Here is a 24,127-nt window from a genome sequence, read left to right on the forward strand (position 1 = left end):
TATCACAAAAAACTGGGGTGAACCACTTTCTAGCACTTTCTAGTCATACTGTTGTTGCATGCTTTCTCACTTTGCTTTCTTCTTTCTTTTTCTCATTTATTTTTGGCTGCACTGGGTTCGCGTTGCTGTGCGTGGGCCGCTCTCGAGTTGCGGTGCACAGCTTCTGTTCACGGCGGCTTCTCTGGTTGTGGAGCGTGGGCTCCAGGGAGCTTGGGCTTCAGTCGTCGCAGCACATGGACTCAGTAGTTACAGCTCGTGGGTTGCAGGGCGCAGGCTCAGAAGCTGTGGCACCTGGACTTAATTGACCCATGGCGTGGGGGATCTTTCCAGATCAGGGATCGAACCGGTGTCCCCTGTATTGGCAGGCAGATTCTTAACCACTGGACCACCAGGGAAGCCCTTGCTTTGCTTTCTCAGAGATTAATTTTAGTTCCTTGAAACATTTTAAAAGCATTTTCCATGTATTTCTATGACACAGTGTGAGCTAACATTGCTGTGCTCCCAAATATTATTCCTTTGATTCTATTCCTTGCACACAAGTGGAGCACTTTTTACCACACAGGAGATACGACCTGAACACGAGAGCTTCATTTGTAAAGCTTTGCTATCTTCTATACCCAGAAAGATGGGCTTCTGAAGAAAAACTTCTCTTTGCTCCTTGCTCCTGTTACTGGAGAAGGTCCTGGCTGTTCTCTTTCCAGTCGTGTCTGGGATGGGCACCTTCTCAGAGTCACAGTGGATTTGTGACCAGGGAAACGTGAAGCCTTTTCTTGGATTATCACTCCAGACCTGTGGGCTTCCACTCTCTTCTGTTACTGCCAGACGATCCCTCTTTGGGGTGCCCACTTTGGGGATCTTTTGGATCTTTTTCGTGGGTGGGGAAGAAGAGAGAGAGCTGGGGGCCCTAATGGTTGATGACCGGCATAGGCAGGGTAACTTCTATGAAGCGTTTTTAAGGAAACCTCAGTCTCAGTGAATTTTCCTAGTTGTGCTCTTAGGACAGCAGTAAGGGAGCATACCCCAGGATGATCAGAATGGAATTAGGGGCAGATAGAAACCAATAGATTCCATATGCAAAGCAGGAGCTGCAGGAGACGCGGATTCAGTCCCTGGATTGGGAAGATCCCCTGGAGAAGGATATGGCAACCCCCTTCAGTACTCTTGCCTGGGAAATCCCATGCACCGAGGAGCCTGGTGGGCTACAGTCCATGGGGGTGCAAAGAGTCAGACAAGACCGAGTGACTGAGCATGCACTGGATTTGACCAGAGGGCTTGGGAGCACAGTGAACACCGCACAGTATCCTGGTGATACTGACGGACGGGTGTAACAGGTGTAATGTCTTTGTCTCTTTCTTTGTTTTAGAACTGATATTGAGCTTCCCTAACCTCTGTGTTTATTTTCCTTCAGTGACTGAAATAGTAGGTTCAAAGCAAAGAAGGATTGTGGGAATAGTGATTCAAATGTTCTTCACCCTTGGAATCATAATTCTTCCTGGAATCGCCTACTTTATCCCCAATTGGCAGGGGATCCAGCTAGCCATCACACTGCCCAACTTTCTCTTCCTCCTTTATTACTGGTAATTTGATTTTGGTCATTATCAAATTTATTCTTACTCAACAGACACTTAGAATGAATGCTTCTAAGCAAACATGGACATAAAGGAGATTACGGAGACGTCTAACATCTCCAGAAATGGGCTTTGAGAACTTCTAGAGAATTTTCAGAGGTTATTTATTGATTGATTTTTGGCTAATTCTTTTTATTAAATTATAAAATTCCGAAATACATTTAAAGTAGAGTATTAATTATGTTTTGTTATTTTGTAGCATTTTTAGGAAAACCATGAGGCAACAGACTGTACCTGCCAGTATTTCAACATGCAGTTTAAATGCAGTGAACAAGATTGCTTCTCTGTATATTTTACTAAGCAAACTAATGTTACTCAGGAGTTCTCAGGGGAATGAGAAAATGTTAAGAGCCTCAGAAAATTAAATTATCAGAAAATTATAGGTGTAGGCATTTGATTCTTGTTATTTTAATATTTTAATTATTCCTCTAATTTAATTTTAGTGTATGAGCAAATCAGTTTACATAAATCAGGTTCTCAACCTTTTCCTAAATGCTCATTAAATCCCAATTCTTTTCTTCTATGTAATTGAGGACGTGTATTCTAATATAGCTTTCTTGCAAAAGCAATGTAATATTGATTTATTTTGTCATGAGCAATGATTCAGTTGTCCAGTGAGCATTTTTTCCTTCCACTATAAGCTTGCAAAGGTAATTTACGTTTCAGAGAGCTAATTCTAAGCTCTCAGAATCTTCTAAGTATGTATCTAATTATAAGATCCATTTTGAATGAAACTCAAGTCATAAACTTTTGAAATTCACAAGTGTAACTCAAGAAAGACTTCTTCTCATTAGGGTTGTTCCTGAATCTCCCCGCTGGCTGATTACTCGGAAGAAAGGAGATAAAGCCTTAAAAATTCTGAGGAGCATTGCCAAATGCAATGGGAAATACCTCTCGCCAAATTACTCAGAGGTAATTTTACATATTACTGGTAACAAGTCTTGTTAAAGTGCGTGAATTAATTTCTCACACACGTATCATCAAACATCTGACTAATCATTGATAATTTGACTTAAAAAAAGAAAACCTTGGGAGGAATCATAGAAGTAATTGCAGAGTAACTATAGTGTTATAGCTGAAGTGAACTGGTCATTTAGTCCATATGTTAATAGTTGTACCAAATTACTAGATCTCATAGTAATTAACCATTCATTCACCTTAATTGCACAAACTATAAATCTTTTCTTAACATTCAATTTTAGTCTAAAGTTTTGTTTTTAAATTTAGTCTTGCAAATATTATCTATGTCAAGCAGAGCTTGGACAAAGATGTAATGTTTCAGCCTTTAAACTTATAGATGCTAGGCAGTCTGCCCTCCCTCCCATCTTCCTTTCCATCTTTCCATCATCCCTTCCCTCAGCAAAGGCATTTTGGATCCCTCTGTATCACTGCATGGAGAGAAAAGAGAGGTGATGTATTAAAAGCTCATTCTTGGAAGATTCTCAATATGCTGTTGATATATATATATATATACATATATATATATATATATATACACACACATATATTTGAAACAATGCCTGAATAATTAGAGAGTAGCATCTAAAAAAAGGATTTTGCTTTAGAGGCAAAGACTCAGTGGATGCAGAATAACAGAAGGATTACTATAAGAGGATATTTAAGAAGAATTTTTAATATTAATATTGCTAATGTTGTTTTCTTTTGCAGCATTCAGTTTGTTTAGTTAGAAAAGTTCTGATAAAAATGGGTTTTGTGGGTTTTATTGTCAACTCCTTAGCTTCGTAGCTCCCTAGAGCCTGGTCAGGTATATTTGGATTTCTGCCTTCTTTCACTCGTACTTAAGTGGCAAGCAGTGAGCTCTGTGTTTACAAAGGTTTCAACGGACCAGTTGTCACTGTTGAAAGCAGATTCGTGATGAATTGGATTGGCCAAAAAGTTCACCTTACAAACCCCAATGAACTTGCTGGCCAACCCAATACCTTGAGGTTTGTTGTTTAGCTGCTCAGTCATGTCAGACTCTTTGAGACCTTATGGACTGTAACCCACCAGGCTCCTCTGTCCATGGGATTTTCCAAGCAGTAATACGGGAGTGGTTGCCATTTCCTTCTCCAGGGGATCTTCCTGACCCAGGGATCCACCTTGTGTCTCCTGCATGGGCAGGTGGGTTCTCTACCACTGAGCCACCTGAGACACTCACCTTGAGGTTTACAGATCATAAAATAAATGGTAAAGAGAAAACATGTCTGTTGACCATGAAGACAAGTCGATGCTTGTCATTGTTTGAGTACATTTCAGCTATGCTTTTAGGGGAAAAGTCATCCCACTGCCTCTCAGCTTGTAGTGGTCATGCAAGCTGTCGGGCTTCACAGCTGGATCAAATGTATGGTACTTTGTGCTCAGTTTTAGTGGCCAAATGAGTATTTTTGCTATTCATGCAATGAGTACAATGAAGGCATTGTGCATGTCGTCCCAGAGCGTAAGGTCTAAAGCAAGGTTTTAAGACTATAGAAAAATAATATGTCCTCATGGCTTATGAAAGGATGCCGCATTAACCAGCCACATCACGTGTTACATGAGTCTTTCTGAGAGGCCCTGGGATGGTTCACGAGAACAGCTGCTGTTCCATGTCCTGTGAGTGTCCAGCCCAATGCTCACTGACTCGCTTTGAGTTCATGAGCAGGCTAGCAATCATTTCAGCAGGGAGATACTTAAACACGCTACATGGTTTTGGTTGTGAAAGATCATGAACTGTGGGTTTGGTGACTTCCAAGACACTGGAACTCGAGTTTTTGCAGTTAGATGATTTCCATTTAAAAGTCAGATTTGAATTAAACTTCAGTTTCTCTGGGGAATTGACTCCAGCATCCTGACTACCAGTGTAGGCTTAGGATCCTAGTTACTGATCATTTTGGTTGATAAGCCTCTCTGGTCTTTTTAATCTGTAGGTTCACTCTTGTTTTTCTAGCAGCTTTGGGGGTGGAGAATGCTAGGGTTGAGATCTTAGTTTACAGATCAGAGACTGAACCCAAGACCACTGCCTTGGAAGGCAGATTCTTAACCACTGGACCACCCGGGAAGTCCCTTGTTCTTTTCACATTGGTTGCCTACATTCTCAAAAAGTAATCAATACATTGTGGATTATGGGTTTTTTAAGCCTGCTTATGACCTCCTGGATTTATACATACTGTGTATGTTCGGTCTTTTGTTTTTGTTATTATCCTTATTGATGCTCAAATCGTCCCTGTCTTTGGACAGATAAGGTTCATCTTCCTTGGTTCCTGAGTCTGTCTGCCACACCTTCAGTAGTTTCTGAATGCTTCCTTGCTCGTTAGCATCATGAGATTTTCCAAGCTTGTCTTGTAAGCTCCAGTCTCATGCTTATAATCACCTGCTTGTCAAAGGGGGCTTCAATTTTTTAAACAAATGTCTTCAAACTGATCCTGTCCATCTCCAACCATTAAAAATTTTACAACATAAGCCAGAAGGCAAAGTATTATCTTTAAAAAGAAAAGGAATTTTGCATTTCAGTTTAAAATACCTTACTATAACTGATCAGTCAAATTATAGGCCAAACCATCTTTTTTTTTTTAATTTCAGAGATCTTAATGTTTCCACAAAGCTTGGTAATACGCAAAATGTCTCTTTCATTACTCAAAAATACTGGATAATAGTGCAGACATTTGATTTGAACTCCAATACCAGCATCAAAGCAGGATCCCATTATATTTTCTGAGTGGGGGAGAATGCTGTCAGTTACTCACATTTTGGTGACTCAAATGATTGTTGTCCATGTCAATGTTAGGGTCACCTTGAAACCTTATGTTCACATAATCACTTTACACCTTCAGAAACATTTCATTGCTTTAGCTGGTATCCCTGCTCCATGGGTATAATGCCATCAAGGCACCCATGCCCACTTTTCACAGAACCTCTCTTCTTCGATAAATCCTGACTTTTGGAAGAAGTTATTACCGAGTAAATGACCCTATCCTCCAAGACCTGTCCAAGTCCTGCCTCATCCTAGGGGCAGACATTCCAGGCTGCAGCGAAGCTAGAATGCATTAGAAAGAATCTTCTGGAATGCAAAGCTAGCAGCTGTACCTTCCTGTCATCACAAGAGCTTCAGCCACCTCCCAACCCTAGCCTATTCATCACTTCTCATAGGCCTGAGAAGCTGAAGTGGTAGGGGACCAGTTCAGAGCAGAATCTGTAAAGACATCGTGAGTTTCTGACCTCTCTCTTGCTCTTTCCATCTGCTGCAAGATCAGGACATCCCAAACTGGAGCTGTTCCTTCAGCGTGGGTCCAGAATGAGAAGAGCTACAGGGTGGAACGGCTGACCTAGGGCCTAGATATGGAATGTGGCCAAGAAATCATTGTTTCCTCAGTAAAAACTGTTGTCGGCTAAGTGTGTCTCAGTATGCTACAGAGATTTGAGGGTGTTTGTTTCTGCCGTCAAAGCTAACTAATGTAGCTGATCATAACAGTACTGGTTCAACTGCCAGAGTGGAGTTTGGTGATCCAACACAATTTTTGGCTATCTAGATGACACTGGATTGTAGTAGATTAGATTGCTGTTTGACATAGTAACATCTTCCCCCTCATTTCCGGGGAATGGAAGTACTTCCTGGCTCCATTGATGGTGGTCACAGCAATGTAACCTGCTTTGGTCTCAGATGGGTGGGGTGTATAGCCTGCCCTTCGATTTTGGGGATTGGTCATTCAGATTGCTTTGTCAATGATAGGTGACCAGATGTGATGTGGTAGAGTCAGGAAACATGCTTGCGTGCTTGGGCTTTGTCTCTGGGCTTCAGCCATCACTGTGAGAAGAACATTCCAGGCTCTCCTTCTGAGCATGCAGAAGACTAAGGGACATTTGGAGGAAAGCTGCTCTAGTGAAGTCTCCCGAAACCGGGATCAGCAATCTCCCAGGCAGCCCACAGATGAGTGAGCTCAATGAATGCTTATCGTTTTATATCATGATGCTTGTTGCACAGCATCATCTATCAGTAGTCAATGGATACCCTGATGAAATAGCCATTGTCACCTACTGACCTGGATTATACAATGACATCAGTAGTAACACTGGCAGCAGTTTTGGTTTCATTTTTTTTAAAGGATTTAAAAAAAAAATCCTTTTCCTAAAGATCCCTCTCTTCCCCCCTCCTCCTCCTCTTGTTTCTTAATGGGCTATGCTCATAGAAAATAGTAGATTACAATTCTAGTTAACAAAGAGCTAATACTACAGAACTGAATATGTCCACATTTGTTGGCAATATAGTCATGCCTCTATTGACTCAAAAACCTGTAAGGCTTGATTGTAATGTCCTTATTTTTATGATGTGCCTATATAGTTCATTCGGAGAAGGCAATGGAGGAAACAACAACCCCACTCCAGTACTCTTGCCTGGAAAATCCCATGGACAGAGGAGCCTGGTAGGCTGCAGTCCATGGGGTCGCTAAGAGTTGTACATGACTGAGTGACTTCACTTTCACTTTTTACTTTCTTGCGTTGGAGAAGGAAATGGGAACCCACTCCAGTGTTCTTGCCTGGAGTATCCTAGGGACGGGGGAGCCTGGTGGGCTGCCATCTATGGGGTCGCACAGAATCGGACACGACTGAAGCGACTTAGCAGCAGCAGCAGCAGCATATAGTTCATTGCTCATAGCTAATCACAGCTTGTTGAAATGTAAGTATCAGATGTTACACTGATGCTCATCCATGCAGAAACACACTCATGGGCAGTTCCTATGGTGACATGTTTGGGTAGCTTTAAGAACTGGTACTTGAGCTTTCTGACCACAAGGGGACCATCATCGGTGTAAACAATCCCACTCTGATATATTTCCAAAATGGAATTTATTAAAACCTCATTAGAAAGGGTCAGGCTAGTTTTTCAATTACCTTGGTTACCAGAGAGACTTCCAACACTTAATAGCTGCCATGTAGCCTACATTTTAATGAACCATCACAGAAGCATCAATATTACTGCAGAGAGGGACTTTCCAGCTTTGGGAACATCTGTTTGTGACATTTCCTTTCAAAGGGGGTTTTTTATAAATGTAATTTTGGTTTTTCCAAAAGAGGAACCATACCGTGATTCCAGCTGTCAAGAAGCCCATGTGAGCTCTTTGACTTCATACAGAATAAATGATTTCATTCTACCAGCAAAGCCGTCGTCCTTAACATGACACATTAAAATGATTACTGTACTCATATATAGTGGAGCTATAGGTAACTTTGTTCTATAACCTTGTTCAGTATTTTCTAAGTCTCCTATAAATGTGTTATACTTCCATAGTTTAAAAAATAAGAAAGAGAAAAAAGTGATTACTGTAATATGATACTACCATGTTAGCTTTAATTTAGAATATTCTTGAATGCATAAAAAAATATCAAAACACTTCATATACCAAAGATAAAATGCACCTTTGACGCTGAGAATTAATTTAACCATGCCCTTACTTAAACATATCTTTGAAAATAGCCTGAGTTCTATAAATGGTGTATATTTTAATGGATTGTTCTAATTCATTCCCGTGTCTTTAATGTTTTGAAAATAAGAAGATATTACATAGCATGGGGAAAGTATTTGTTGCAATCCTTAAAAAGCCATAAACGCACTACTGAAGGACTGTTGAGTCCAGAGTGAGTTCCTTTCCCAAGTTGAGTGATGAAACAGTAAATTTCTTCCACTAAAGGAAACTGGACCTAAAAATCTTCCAGGTCTGAGGACTCTCATTAATTGGTACAGATCTCTAGGGAGAATGTTCCAGAGCATCCCATGGCTTTAATTGAACGAGAAATCCAAGTCACATATCCTTTGATGAATGAGATTTCCGCCCTGGAGCGCGCAAGGCAGATTTTCAGGGCACCTTCCTGGAGAGCAGTGTTTTGTGTGAGGAATCGTAGGAGACAGGCCTCTCCCCTCCCTGACACTCACCTGCCAGGGGCCCTCATGAAATAACCTGGCTGTATGCTTCTTGCTCTGAAGGCGTGAGAAGTATGATGTACATCAGAACTGTGAGAGAAAAGCACTCAGCATCAGTGTCATATAAATATAAATACGTGTGTGTGCGCTCAGTTGTTCGGTCATGTCCAACTGTGTGCAACCCTATGGACTGTAGCCCACCAGGCTCCTCTGTTCATGGGATTTCCCAGGCAAGAATACTGGAGTGGGTTGCCGTTTCCCTCTCCAGGGGATCTTCTCGAGTCAGGGATCAAGCCCACATCTCTTGCATCTCCTGCATTAGCAGGCAGATTCTTTACCACTGTGCCACGTGGGAAGATACCCAGATAAAAATACAAATATATATCAATATATATGTACATACAGTGACATCAGTCAGTCCCAGCGTCTGAGGACGTCTTTCTAACAAGTAATGAGATCTGCAGGAGCCAGGACAACTAATGGACTCAGATGGTGACCAATAGGGTGCTCAATTGTCCTTGAGTGTCCAGGATTGGGAGATCTATAGGAAACTGAAGTTTCAAAGCTAAAGTCAGAGACAGTCTCAAGCGAACAGGGTGAGTTGGTCACCCTGTTACTAGGCTGGTCTTCACCTTCCCAGCTGTGCCCAAAGGTGGATGCCAAAGGTCTTCAGTTTCTGGCTTCACCGTCTCTCCCAGCCCACCAGGGACCCTGATGCCTACAAGAAGTCATGGGATGCCTGGCCTGTCTAGAGAATGGGACCTAGGATTTCCCAGTGTCAGATGCAAGCTGCGGGGCACCCCCTTTCCGCCAGGTGCCTACGGGCTTTCTCTTTCTTCCTCAATCCCTAGTTTCCTTTTAAACAACTAACTTTTCCAGCCTTGATCTGAAGGTCCGACATGAAGTGATATCCCTTCACACACACCTTACTGGTTGACATGCAGAACGCAGTACATATTTCATGTGTACAACTCAGTCCCCGGTTTCTTCTCTAGTTCTTCATCTGGACTTGAACTGTAGCTTGTTCCACTGAGGCCCTGGCCTCCTTTTACTTTCTTTTAAAAGTAGGATCGCTGCTTGTGTCTTTACTCATCCATCCATTGTCAGGGAGTCAGACGCCAGCCCTCTTGATCACTGGCCCCCCTGCTCTTTCTAGAGACGGCAGTGGCTGATCACCTGTTCCAGGTGGGTCCCACACAGGACAGCAATGCCAGAGACCCAAGTGTCCCCTTCCAGCCACTGGCCTCTCCACCTGGAGGAACGTTCTAGATCCAGACACAGAACCAAAGCACTTGCGTTCAGCTGGTCCACTCTCCCTAAAGCTGAAATACCAGCAAACTCTCCAGGCAAAATGACGCAGATTACAACAGTAGAGGGAGAGTTCCAAGCTTTACATCACTGTGACAGAGTCCTGTCAGCTCCTCATTCATTGGTTATGTAATCTGGGAACCAGGGAGCCCTCCCTTTCTCCTTCTCCAAAGCTGACCCTTTTCCTTGGAAACCATAGTCCTTGTCTTCCAGCCCCAGCACCCCTGTGGTAACACAGAGAAGCATTTGCCTTTTCCTGGCGTAGCTCAGGCCCTGGTGGCATCACAAACAAAATTAATTCAAATACAAAACGAAATGAATAAGCCACACAGGCTTCTTTTATTCTGTTCGTATTGCTTGCTCTTTTTTGTGAGAATTGTGAAAATGCCTGATTCAATTACTTTCATTCTGGGTCTTTCTCTCTCTGATCGAACAGAGTGAGTGTGCATCTGTTCCTGCTTTTTGAACACTTGCCGGGAGAGCGGTCGTCTACTGTGGTCTCTGAAATCCTGCATCTGTGTGTGAGAGAGGGAGACGGCAGCTTCCTCAAGTGTTTTGTTCCTGTGCCATCTGGCCCCCCGCTATGTTTCTGGCAAAATCAGTCTCTGCAATCCAAATTCCTGTGCTTCCCTACTGGGAATAAATGAGAAAATCCTAGTTCTTTGTGAGAGTGTTCTTTGCTGTGGAGGCCGCGATGGGCACGGCTTCCAGAACCCTGTACACCCACTCCCCGGCAGGAATTTCTGGGCGCTAACTCTTAAACCAGAGCTGCTGTTGCCATGACAGTTCTTCAACCCACTAGGAAAACTGCCTTTCTTCAAGAACTAATCCTAAGAAGAGCGATGCAGTCTGAGTGAAATCATTTAAATTCTCCAGGGCTCAGTTGATTGTTGGTGCACACAGATTGTTGGTGTGCACAGACATGCTTCTTTGATGTAGATAACCATGAGAATATTGTGCTAAATCCTGAGGGAGGAAACACACTGGGAGCCACTTGTTTCAATCCCTAGAGATCCCCTTCAGGTGGATGGTATAAAAGGTATCAGGTGCTAGGTTTTTAGGGGCTAAATCTTCCCTTCCCTGGAGAAAATAAAAATTAATATCCATCTACTTTGGCCACGTGATGGGAAGAGCCAACTCAGTGGAAAAGACTCTTAATGCTGGGAAAGACTGAAGGCAAAACACTGAGATGGTTGGATGGTATCACTGACTCAAAGACATGAGTTTGAGCACACTCTGGAAGACAGTGGAGGACAGAGGAGCCTGGCATGCTGTGGTCCTTGGGGTCACAAAGAGTTGGACACAACGTAGCGACTGAACAACAACACCATCAACAAAAACAGGCGGCTGGATGAAGAACATCCAGATTGTGTTGGCATAGCAATGCTTCTTCATGTGGATACAGATACAGAAGGGACAAAGCCCATGCAATCTGGAGATGGCTATATTTCTTGGTTTAGAACAAATAATATGGATCTCTGCTGTCTTCATTTTTCTCTGAATCTGGTGCTTTTGGAGGAAAGGAAGTATAATTTCATGTACAAAAAGAGGACCTGATTGAGAGCAAGCCTTCCTTCTCCAAATAATGGATGTATGTTTCTTAAGGTGGCTGAATAAAGGAAGCTTTAAAGAGTGATGCTGAGTCACTTCAGTCGTGTCTGACTCTGTGCGACCCCAGAAACGGCAGCCCACCAGGATGCCCCGTCCCTGGGATTCTCCAGGCAAGAACACTGGAGTGGGTTGCCGTTTCCTTCTTCAATGCATGAAAGTGAAAAGTGAAAGTGAAGTCGCTCAGTTGTGTCCGACCCTCAGCGACCCCATGGACTGCAGTCTTCCAGGCTCCTCCATCCATGGGATTTTCCAGGCAAGAGTACTGGAGTGGGGTGCCATTTCCTTCTCCTTGAAGAGTGAAGATGTTCTTATATCCTTCCCAGGAAAAGAACTTAGGGAATGTTGGTGGAAATGGCTTGAACCAAGGACACTTTTATGCTAGAAGAGTAGATCTTTGTTACCATCCCTAGGAATATATTTGCTACTTGGAAGAAAATCAGTGACTATTCTAGACAGTGTATTAAAAAGCAGAGTTGTCACTTTGCCAACAAAGGTCTGTCTAGTCAAAGCTATGATTTTTTCAGTAGTCATGTATAGATGTGACAGTTGGACCATAAAGAAGGCTGAGCACCGAAGAACTGATACTTTTGAATTGTGCTGGAGAAGACTCTTGACAGTCTCTTGGACAGCAAGGAGATCAAACCAGACAATCCTAAAGGAAATTAACACTGAATATTCATTGGAAGGACTGATGCTGAAGCTGAAGCTCTAATACTTTGGCCACCTGATGCGAAGAACTGACTCATTAGAAAAGACCCTGGTGCTGGGAAAGATTGAAGGCAGGAGGAAAAGGGGATGACAGGGGATGAGATGGTTGGATGGCATCACTGACTCAAGGAACATGAGTTTGAGAAAACTCCAGATGGTGAAGGTCAGGGAAGCCTGGCGTGCTGCAGTTCATGGGGTTGCAAAGAGTCAGACACAACTTAACGACTGAACAACAACAGAGGACTGAGCATGGAGGGTGACTAGAGAGGAGCAGTCTTGCTAACACACTCCTGCCTCCCAGCAGATGTGATCTCAGCCCAGAGCTAATGGAAGAATTCTGTGGCAGTCTGCCCAGTGGGCCACTGATTCTTGGGAACCATCAAGTTACTGCCAAAGTCCAAAAATCCTTTACAACCAAGTCTTGTCTGTAAAAGGAATGAATACATCTTGGATCAGTTCAATTCAGTGGCTCAGTTGTGTCCGACTCTTTGTGACCTCATGGACTGCAGCACACATCTTCTCTGTCCATCACCAGCTTCCGGAGCTTGCTCAAACTCATGTCCATCAAGTCAGTGATGCCATCCAACCATCTGATCCTCTGTCATCCCCTTCTCCTCCTGCCTTCAATCTTTCCTAGCATTAGAGTCTTTTCCAATGAGTCAGCTCTTTGCATCAGGTGGCCAAAGTATTGGAGGTTCAGCTTCAGCATCAGTCCTTCCAATGAATATTCAGTGTTGATTTCCCTTAGGATTGTCTGGTTTGATCTCCTTGCTGTCCAAGAGACTTTCAAGAGGTACTTCTCTAACACTACAAATGGAAGGCATCAATTCTTCAGTGCTCAGCTTTCTTTATGGTCCAACTCTCACATTCATTCATGACTACTGGAAAAACCATAGCTTTGATTAGTTCGACCTTTGTTGGTAAAGTAATGTCTCTGCTTTTTAATATGCTGTCTAGGTTTGTCATAGCTTTCCTTCTAGGGAGCAAGTATCTTTTAATTTCATGGCTGGAGTTACCATCTGAAGTGATTTTGGAGCCCAAGAAAATAAAGTCTCTCACTGTTTCCATTGTTTCCCCATCTATTTGCCATGAAGTGATGGGACCGGATACAATGATCTTAGTTTTTTGAATGTTGACTTTTAAGGCAGTTTTTTCACTCTCCTCTTTCACTTTCGTCAAGAGGCTCATTAGTTCCTCTTTGCTTTCCACCATAAGGGTGGTGTCATCAGCATGTCTGAGGTTATTGATATTTTTCGCGGCGATCTTGATTCCAGTTTGTGCTTCATCAGTCCAACATTTCACATGATGTACTCTGCATATAAGTTATACAACATCTACTTATGCTTCATTGACTATGCTAAAGCCTTTGACTGTGTGAATCACAACAAACTGGAAAATTCTTCAAGAAATGAGAATACCAGACCGCCTTACCTGCCTCCTGAGAAATCTGTATGCAGGTCAGGAAGCAGCAGTTAGAACCAGACATGGAACAATGGACTGGTTCCAAATTGGGAAAGGAGTATGTCAAGGCTATACATTGTAACCCTGTTTATTTAACTTATATGCAGAGTACATCTTGTATAAATATGTACTATTTTCTCGGATGAAAACAGAAGCTGTTGTGATGGATACTGACTAATGAATTGAAAGGCATTATTAAATTCACAGTAAATCTGTGTTATGTTGAATTCTCAGTGAACAGAAGTAAAACCACAGTTGCTTCTCTGGTGGCTCAGATGGTAAATAATCTTCTTGCAATGCAAGAGACACAGGTTTGATCCCTGGGTCAGGAAGAGCCCCTCGAGAAGGAAATGGCAACCTACTCCAGTATTCTTGCCTAGAGAATTCCATGGACAGAGGAGTCTGGCAGGCTATAGTCAATGGGGTCTCAAAGAGTTGGACATGACTGAGCAACTGACACTTTTTCACTTTCCTATCATTTGGGCAACCATTAAATTCTTTGACATTAACCAGGAGTTCTCATACTCAATTAGGATGGGAGTCACTGATCAGGAAGCAGAAATAGCATTAGTTTCCATTTGTTGAACAATCGTTTCCTGAGCTCTCAGAGTTCAAGTTGTATGCAGTTCTCAGGAAAGCCCTCACTCCACAGAAACTTGATAAACAATATTCTTGATTAAAAAAAAAAAACTTCCAAGATTCATTCACTTTTTTGATTCAATAAAATAGACCCGCTTTTCTATATTCTGCTCTTTCACTGACATTAAGCACAAGTCACACTTGTGCAGTTGTAAGGGTTGAACAACTTGGTTGGTGTACAGTTGTTGCACCATTTCTCAAAGGCGAATCCTTGTTTTCTTTCCTGTTTATGTGTCAGGGCCCACACACCACTAACAGTTTAGATCTTGAGACTGAAAAAGGTTTATTGGACGAATGCTCAACATGATTATTTCTATGCCACCAAATACAATAGAGATTGAGTATTTGCTGTGTATGTTGATCACTAGTAGAGTTTCCAGGCTTAAATTCTTCCCTCTGAAGCCTGGCATGGACAAATTTCACTAAAGACAATTCAAGTATCCACTCTGTGATTCATAACTGTGAACACGCTGTGTTTATACAGGCTGATCTAAAATTAGTGGGGAACAGACTTTGATGACCACGGAGTGAAGCATGGGCTTCAGTTCATGAAGCATTTCTTCCCACAGTTCTGTAAACTACATGGTACACTCGGGTGTCTAAAAACAACCAGCCTCTGAAGTTCAAGTCGATTATGATCATCGCAGTGAAAATATTTCATCAGGTCTCTAAATCTGTGTATCTGTGTCTGTTTGTAAATAAGTTCCTGTGTACCACTTTTCAAGCTTCTGCGTGTGAGTGATGATACAGTTGTCTCTCTCTCTCTGACTCACTTCACTCAGTGTCACAGTCTCTAAGGCCATCCGTGTTGCTGCAAATGGCATTTTTCTCAATCTCTTTTTTGGCTCAGTAGTATTCTGCTGTGTATATGTGCCACATCTGTTTTATCCTTTCGTCTGTCCATGGACATTTAGATTCTCCCCATGATCTTGGCTGTTGTCAACAGTGCTGCAGTTAAGATGGGGGTGCATGTATCCTTTTGAATTATAGTTTTGTCTGGACGTTTGCCCAGGAGTCCAGTAACACCAGCTTGCTTTCTGAGTGTACCCACTGAGTGTCCCCCACACACATCTGGTACTCTCCTATTTTCTCACTCTGGCCAGCCTCCGGAGTGTTTTAGGTTGCACATCTCTGGTTACCGGTGAGGCTCAGCTCACTTTGTGCTTTGCTATTTGTGTTTCCCCTCTGTGGGCAGCCTCGCCGTATCCTGGCCCATGTATATTGAGTTTTCTGGGATGTTTAGATTTAATGGATTGGACTGTCCCCTTCAATTTATAGGATCACCTTTCTGTCCTCAATTTTACCCTGTTGTTGGTTTTAGACACTGCAAGTATCTTTCCCTCACTGTTTTAGTTACCCATTAACTTTGCCTGGTTTTTTTTTTTATCATTGAGCAAAAATTCTTAAATCCTTAAATGTTTTGACACAGTCATATCAGCATATTTTTGCTTATTGATTGTTTTCTGGGTTTTGTTTAAGAAACCTTCTGCACCCAAAGGCCACAGACATTCTCCTATAAGCTTACGGCTCTAACTGCCACATTCAGACTTGAGTTCATCTGCCCTGTAGCCCCACTGCCTCTGTGAAGTAGGGATCCACCTTTATTGGTCTCAACCCTGAGCCAGTTTTCTGAGTACCAGTTAATAAGCAGATGCATCATTTAGTTTTTGTATTATTTATTTATTCATTTTTTGTTATGCTGGGTCTTTGTTCCTATATGCAGGCTTTCTCTAGTTGCAGTGAGCAGAGGCTACTCTTCACTGAGGAATATGGGATTGCGACCTTGTCATAAGGTTCTCACTCTTCAATCCAGGCTGTTCTAGCAGCCACTGCCTGGACCTGTGCAGAAAAGAGGAAGTTCCTGAGGGTCCTTCTTCAGCAAGTAAATGCTGACCAGTCCTTGGCAGATTCAAGGAGAGGGATCAATCATGCAGGCCAATCACCACAATCCCACCCCTGTAATGGGCTGGGGGAGGAGGAGGGGAACCCCAAATATTTGACAAACAGTACTTCTGAAATGAGTACCACCATCAGCTCAGTTCAGTCGCTCAGTCGTGTCCGACTCTTTGCGACCCCATGAATCGCAGCACGCCAGGCCTCCCTGTCCATCACCAACTCCCGGAGTTCACCCAAACTCATGTGCATCGAGTCGGTGATGCCATCCAGCCATCTCATCCTCTGTCGTCCCCTTCTCCTCCTGTCCCCAGTCTCTCCCAGCATCAGGGTCTTTTCCAATGAGTCAACTCTTCGCATAGATCTCTTTTAAAAAAAATGATTAAGAATACATAATTTAGGGGACTTCCCTGATGGTCCAGAGGATAATATTCCATGCTCCCTATGCAGGGAGCTAGGGTTCCATCTCTGGTCAGGAAGCAAGGTCCCACATTGTGCAACTAAGAGTTCGAATGCCACAACAAAGATCAAAGATCTCACGTGCCTCTACTAAGACCCGGCACAGACAAATAAGTAAATAAAAAGAAATTAAATTTTTTTTAATTTTAAAAAAGGATACAGAATTCAGTTTGAGAAACACTAACTTAGGAGGATAAGTGCACTTTTATTCAAGTGATTACTATAGAGTAGGTTCTATACGTAGTGTCTTTATAAATGGTAGAAAAAAGATAATTTAGTCAAAGTATAAACACAATTGCAAAAGCTCTGATGGAAAAATGCAGTAGGAACTGTGATGACCCATTTCCCAGTCAGAGAAACCCAGCTTTTCGGCATTCTGAGAGCAGAAAGAACACGGTATCCAGGGCACTGACCCTTTAGGAGCACGCGCTAAATAGAGGGTGAGCAGGGACAGCCAGGCCTCTCCTCGGGCATGGTCAGATCAGTGCAGGGATTCAGACAAAACGCCCTGAGAAGATGCCTGTGAACCTAGAGGATGGGGAACACTGGAGAGGGCCCCAGGACCGCTGCTGCTTGCTGAGAGGCTGGTGAGAGCTGGACAGAAGAAAAGTGGAGAGGGGCCCAGCCCCAAGAGGAAGACCCGCAGGGATACAGGAGGCAGGTGAGCCCACCCGAGGGCACTCTGAGAACACTGTCCTGGACTCCCCCCTCACCATGGCTGAGAGCACTGGTGTGACGGAGCTGATGATGCCCTGGCTGTCATTAGCCTACACGGAAAGGGCTACCCACCCAGAGACAGACAGGGATTGTCCTATGCCAATGGTCCCCAAACTCTGAACCATGAACCGGTACCAGTCCATGGCCTGTTAGGAACCAGGCTGCACAGCAAGAGGTGAGTGGAGGGTGAGTGAGCAAAGCTTCATCTGTATTTACCACCAGAGCTCAGGAAACAAGCTCAGGGCGGCCACTGATTCTGCATTATGGTGAGCTGTTTAATTATTTCATTATATATCACAGTGTAATAAGAATTGATGCTTTTGAACTGTGGTGTTGGAGAAGACTCTTGAGAGTCCCTTGGACTGCAAGGAGATCCAACCAGTCCATTCTGAAGGAGATCAGTCCTGGGTGTTCTTTGGAAGGAATGATGCTGAAGCTGAAACTCCAGTACTTTGGCCACCTCATGTGAAGAGTTGACTCATTGGAAAAGACTGATGCTGGGAGGGATTGGGGGCAGGAGGAGAAGGGGACGACAGAGGATGAGATGGCTGGATGGCATCACTGACTCAATGGACGTGAGTCTGAGTGAACTCCGGGAGTTGGTGATGGACAGGGAGGCCTGGCGTGCTGTGATTCATGGGGCCACAAAGAGTCGGACACGACTGAGCGACTGAACTGAAATTGAACTGAATAATAATAGAACTGATCAAACTGATCACACAGACCACAGCCTTGTCTAACTCAATGAAATGATAGGCCATGCTGTGTAGAGCCACCCAAGACAGACGGGTCATGGTGGATAGTTCTGACAAACCATGGTCCACTGGAGAAGGGAATCACAAACCACTTCAGTATTCTTGCCTTGTCATGAACAGTATGAAGAGGCAAAAAAAAAAAAATGACACTGAAGGATGAACTCCTCAGGTCGGTAGGTGCCCAATATGCTACTGGAGATCAGTGGAGAAATAACTCCAAAAAGAATGAAGGAATGGAGCCAAAGCAAAAACAATGCCCAGTTGTGGATGTGACTGGTGATGGAAGTGAAGCCTGATGCTGTAAAGAGCAATATTTCATAGGAACCTGGAATGTTAGGTCCATGAATCAGGGCAAATTGGAAGTGGTCAAACAGGAGATGGCAAGAGTGAACATCGACATTCTAGGAGTCAGCGAACTAAAAATGGACTGGAATGGGTGAATTTAACTCAGATGACCATTATATCTACTACTGTGGGCAGGAATCCCTTCAAAGAAGTGGAGTAGCCCTCACAGTCAATAAGAGAGTCCGAAATGCAGTAGTTGGGTGCAATCTCAAAAATGACAGGATGATCTCTGTTCGTTTCCAAGGCAAACCATTCAATATCACAGTAATCCAAGTCTATGCCCAACCACTAATGCTGAAGAAGATGAAGTTGAATGGTTTTATGATGACCTACAAGATCTTCTAGAATTAATACCAAAAAAAGAAAAAGATATCCTTTTCAGCATAGGAGACTGGAATGCAAAAGTAGGAAGTCAAGAGATACCTGGAGTAACAGGCAAATTTGGCCTTGAAGTATAAAATGAAGCAGGGTAAAGGCTAACAGAGTTTTGCCAAGAGAACGCACCAGTCATAGCAAACTTGCTCTTCCAGCAACACAAGAGATGAGTCTATGCATGGACATCACCAGATGGTCCACTGGAATCAGGTTAATTATATTCTTTGTAGCCAAAGATGGAGAAGCTCTATACAGTCAGCAAAAACAAGACCAGGAGTTGACTGTGGCTCAGATAATGAACTCCTTATTACCAAATTCAGACTTAAATTGAAGAAAGTAGGGAAAACTACTAGACCATTCAGGTGTGACCTAAATCAAATCCCTTATGATTATACAGTGGAAGTGAAAAATAGATTCAGGGGATTAGAGCTGATAGACAGAGTGCCTGAAGAACTATGGGTGGAGGTTCTTAACATGAGGTAACAATAGGTGGCAAAAATACAGGGAAGAACTATACAAAAAAATCTTAATAACCCAGATAACCACGATGGTGTGATCACTCACCTAGAGCCAGACATCCTGGAATGCGAAGTCAAGTGGGCCTTAGGAAACATCACTACAAACAAAGCTAGTGGAGGTGATGGAATTCCAGTTGAGCTATTTCAAATTCTAAAAGATGATGTTCTTAAAGTGTTGCATTCAATATGCCAGCAAATTTGGAAAACCCAGCAGTGGCCACAGAACTGGAAAAGGTCAGTTTTCATTCCAGTCTCAAAGAAAGGCAATGCCAAAGAATGTCCAAACTACCACACAATTGCACTCATTTCACATGCTAGTAAAATGATGCTCAAAATTCTCCAAGCCAGGCTTTAACAGTTTGTGAACCAAGAACTTCCAGATGTTCAAGCTGGATGTAGAAAAGACAGAGGAATCAGAGATCAAGTTCCCAACATCCTTTGGATCATAGAAAAAGAAGAATTCCAGAAAAACATCTACTTTTGCTTCATTGACTACACCAAAGCCTTTGACTGTGTGGATCACAAAAAAACTGTAAAATTCTTCAAGAGATGGGAATACCAGATCACCTTACCTGCCTCCTGAAAAATCTGTATGCAGATCCAGAAGCAACAGTTAAAACCAGACATGGAACAATGGACTGGTTTCAAACTGGGACAGGAGTACATCAAGGCTGTATATTGTCACCCTGCTTAATTAACTTATTGTCACCCTGCTTAATTAACTTGTATGTAGATTACATCATGAGAAATGCTGGTATGGATGAAGCACAAACTGGAATCAAGATTGACAGGAGAAATAGCAATAATCTCAGATATGCTGAAGACACAATTCTTTTTTTTTTTTAATTTTATTTTATTTTTAAACTTTACATAATTGTATTAGTTTTGCCAAATATCAAAATGAATCCACCACAGGTATACATGTGTTCCCCATCCTGAACCCTCCTCCCTCCTCCCTCCCCATACCATCCCTCTGGGTCGTCCCAGTGCACTAGCCCCAAGCATCCAGTATCGTGCATCGAACCTGGACTGGCAACTCGTTTCTTACATGATATTTTACATGTTTCAATGTCATTCTCCCAAATCTTCCCACCCTCTCCCTCTCCCACAGAGTCCATAAGACTGTTCTATACATCAGTGTCTCTTTTGCTGTCTCGTACACCGGGTTATTGTTACCATCTTTCTAAATTCCATATATATGCGTTAGTATACTGTATTTATGTTTTTCCTTCTGGCTTACTTCACTCTGTATAATGGCTCCAGTTTCATCCACCTCATTAGAACTGATTCAAATGTATTCTTTTTAATGGCTGAGTAATACTCTGTTGTGTATATGTACCACAGCTTTCTTATCCATTCATCTGCTGATGGACATCTAGGTTGCTTCCATGTTCTGGCTATTATAAACAGTGCTGCAATGAACATTGGGGTACACGTGTCTCTTTCCCTTCTGGTTTCCTCAGTGTGTATGCCCAGCAGTGGGATTGCTGGATCATAAGGCAGTTCTATTTCCAGTTTTTTAAGGAATCTCCACACTGTTCTCCATAGTGGCTGTACTAGTTTGCATTCCCACCAACAGTGTAAGAGGGTTCCCTTTTCTCCACACCCTCTCCAGCATTTATTATTTGTAGACTTTTGGATCGCGGCCATTCTGACTGGTGTGAAATGGTACCTCATAGTGGTTTTGATTTGCATTTCTCTGATAATGAGTGATGTTGAGCATCTTTTCATGTGTTTGTTAGCCATCTGTATGTCTTCTTTGGAGAAATGTCTATTTAGTTCTTTGGCCCATTTTTTGATTGGGTCATTTATTTTTCTGGAATTGAGCTGTAGGGGTTGCTTGTATATTTTTGAGATTAGTTGTTTGTCAGTTGCTTCATTTGCTATTATTTTCTCCCATTCTGAAGGCTGTCTTTTCACTTTGCTAATAGTTTCCTTTGTTGTGCAGAAGCTTTTAAGTTTAATTAGGTCCCATTTGTTTATTTTTGCTTTTATTTCCAATATTCTGGGAGGTGGGTCATAGAGGATCCTGCTGTGATGTATGTCGGAGAGTGTTTTGCCTATGTTCTCCTCTAGGAGTTTTATAGTTTCTGGTCTTACGTTTAGATCTTTAATCCATTTTGAGTTTATTTTTGTGTATGGTGTTAGAAAGTGTTCTAGTTTCATTCTTTTACAAGTGGTTGACCAGATTTCCCAGCACCACTTGTTAAAGAGATTGTCTTTAATCCATTGTATATTCTTGCCTCCTTTGTCAAAGATAAGGTGTCCATATGTGCGTGGATTTATCTCTGGGCTTTCTATTTTATTCCATTGATCAATATTTCTGTCTTTGTGCCAGTACCATACTGTGAAGACACCATTCTTATCGCAGAAAGCAAAGATGAACTAAAGAGCCTCTTGATGAAAGTGAAAGAGAAGAGTGAAAAAGCTGGCTTAATACTCAGCATTCAAAAAACTAAGATCATGGCATCCAGTTCCATCATTTCATGGCAAATTGATGGGGAAACAATTTCCTTGGGCTCCAAAATCACTGCGGATGGTGACTGTAGCCATGAAATTAAAAGACACTTGCTCCTTGGAAGAAAAGCTATGACCAACCTAGACAGCATATTCAAAAGCAGAGACATTACTTTGCCAACAAAGGTCTGTCTAGTCAAAGCTATGGTTTTTCCAGTAGTCATGTGTGGATGTGAGAGTTGGACCATAAAGAAGGCTGAGCACTGAAGAATTGATGCTTTTGGGCTGTGGTGTTGGAGAAGACTCTTGAGAGTCCTTTGGACTACAAGGAGATGAAACCAGTCAATCTTAAAGGAAATCAGTCCTGAATATTCATTTGAAGGACTGATGCTGAAGCTGAAACTCCAATCCTTTGGCCAACTGATGCGAAGAACTGACTCATTGGAAAAGACCCTGATGCTGGGAAAGATTGAAGGCAGGAGGAGAAGGGGACAACAGAGAATGAGATGGTTGGATGGCATCACCGATTGAGTGGACATGAGTCTGAGCAAGCTCCAGGAGTTGGTGATGGACAGGGAAGCCTGGCGTGCTGCAGTCCATGGGGTCACAAAGAATGGGACACGACTGAGTGACTGAACTCAACTGAGTAACAATAGAAGGAAAGCGCACCATAAATGTGATGTTGTTGAATCACCCTGAAACCACCCCTGCCCCCGTCCTGCTCTGGGGAAAAATTGTCTTCCATGAAACGAGCCCCTGGTGAGGAGAATGTTGGGGACTGCTACCCTACGCTCTAGGCCATGGCAGAAATATACCTTCTAGGAAACCTACTGGGCAAAGTTGCAATCTTGCTGGAATCCTACAAACACCTGAAGCCCTGGAAAAGCTAGAGCTGGGTGTGTGTAAGAGCTAAAGGAGTCTAGGGGAAAATATCCCTCAACTAGTGAGGAAAAAGGCCATCATGTGAACTTATAGTCTATTGTTACATGTTCTTATTAAAATAGTTTCTGAAGCATTCAGAAACCTGAAAAGAAATGATGATAATGTGAATGGGTGGAGTATGTGGTTTGGCTTTTATTTGTGACATAGCAGGTGATTTGTTTTATTTCACTGTAACTTTCTCCTCTTTGGAATAATCATTGGCTAACTAGTGAATTATAGATAGTCAATTTGCCAATTTAGAACTAAAAATTTGTGTATCTAGACCTGCTCCTATGGTTTAAGACACTGGACATTCTTTTTTAAATATGTAATTCTTTGTGGGGGTTATTGAGATAAAATTGACATAATATTAGTTTCAGGTATAATAATGAGTATACCTAAACATAATAATTCAGTATTTGTGTGCATTGCAAGGTGATCACCACAATAAGTCTAGTTAACATCTATCACCATATGTATGTTGTAATTTTTTTTCTTGTGATGAGAGCTTCTAAGATTTGTTCATGTAACCACTTTCAAATATGCAGTCAAGTATAATTAACTATAGTCATCAGGTGGTATATCATAACTACTTGATTTTTTTTTTGGACTTTCATTATCATTTGATGTTTAGAACTTTTCTGTTTCAGCAACGATCAGTGACATTTATCGGTGCCATTGGGAAGATCAATGATGTGTTTAATCCCATCCACTCACATCAGATTCTGATGTCCACCCCCCACCCCAGGTTCTGAGTCTTTGTGATTGTTGTTTAGTCACTAAGCTGTGCCCAACTCTTTGCTGCGCACCACGCCTCCTGTCCTTGACTATTTCCCGGAGTTCGCTCAAATTTATGTCCATTGAGTCAGTGATGCCATCTAACCATCTCATCTTCTGCCACCCCATCACTCCTTTTGCCTTCGATCTTTCCCGGCATCAGGATCTTTTCCAAAGAGTCAGCTCTTTGCATCAGGTGGCCAAAGTAATGGAGCTTAAGGTTAGAGTCTTAAAATATTTTTTTTATTTGTTTATTTTGGGCTGTGCTGGATCTTCATTGCTGGGAGGGCTTTTCTCTAGTTGTGACGAGCAGAGGCTACTCTCTGTTGCAGTGCCCGGGCTTCTGGTTGGTGTGACTCCTCTTGTTGCAGAGCACGGGCTCTATTGTGCACAGGTTTCATAGTCGTGGTGTGTGGGCTCAGTAGTTGCGGCTCCCAGGCTCTAGCGCTCAAGCTCAATAGTCGTAGCACCTGGGCTTCGTTGCTCTGTGGCACGTGGGATCTTCCCAGATCAGGGACTGAACCTGTGTCTCCTGCATTGGTAGGCGGATTCTGTATACCTGAGCCACCAGGGAAGCCCAAGGTTAGAGTTTTAGAACTGAGAATGCAAGCTCTTCTTTTTCCCTTCTCTCTGTCATTTACTTTAACACCTTCCCTCCCTCAG

General features: G+C 42.6%; 1 protein-coding gene across 1 annotated transcript in view; it reads left to right on the forward strand.

Moving 5' to 3' along the window:
* SLC22A3 (solute carrier family 22 member 3) overlaps nt 1–24,127 on the forward strand; it is a 98,762-nt gene that overhangs the window by 40,947 nt on the left and 33,688 nt on the right. The window contains exons 4-5 of the mRNA XM_019966959.2: nt 1,409–1,577; nt 2,423–2,540. Coding sequence (XP_019822518.2) covers nt 1,409–1,577; nt 2,423–2,540 — 287 coding nt within the window. The remainder of the gene's footprint in view (nt 1–1,408; nt 1,578–2,422; nt 2,541–24,127) is intronic.

Source organism: Bos indicus, chromosome 9 (assembly GCF_029378745.1).
Source record: "Bos indicus isolate NIAB-ARS_2022 breed Sahiwal x Tharparkar chromosome 9, NIAB-ARS_B.indTharparkar_mat_pri_1.0, whole genome shotgun sequence".
NCBI lineage: Eukaryota > Metazoa > Chordata > Mammalia > Artiodactyla > Bovidae > Bos > Bos indicus.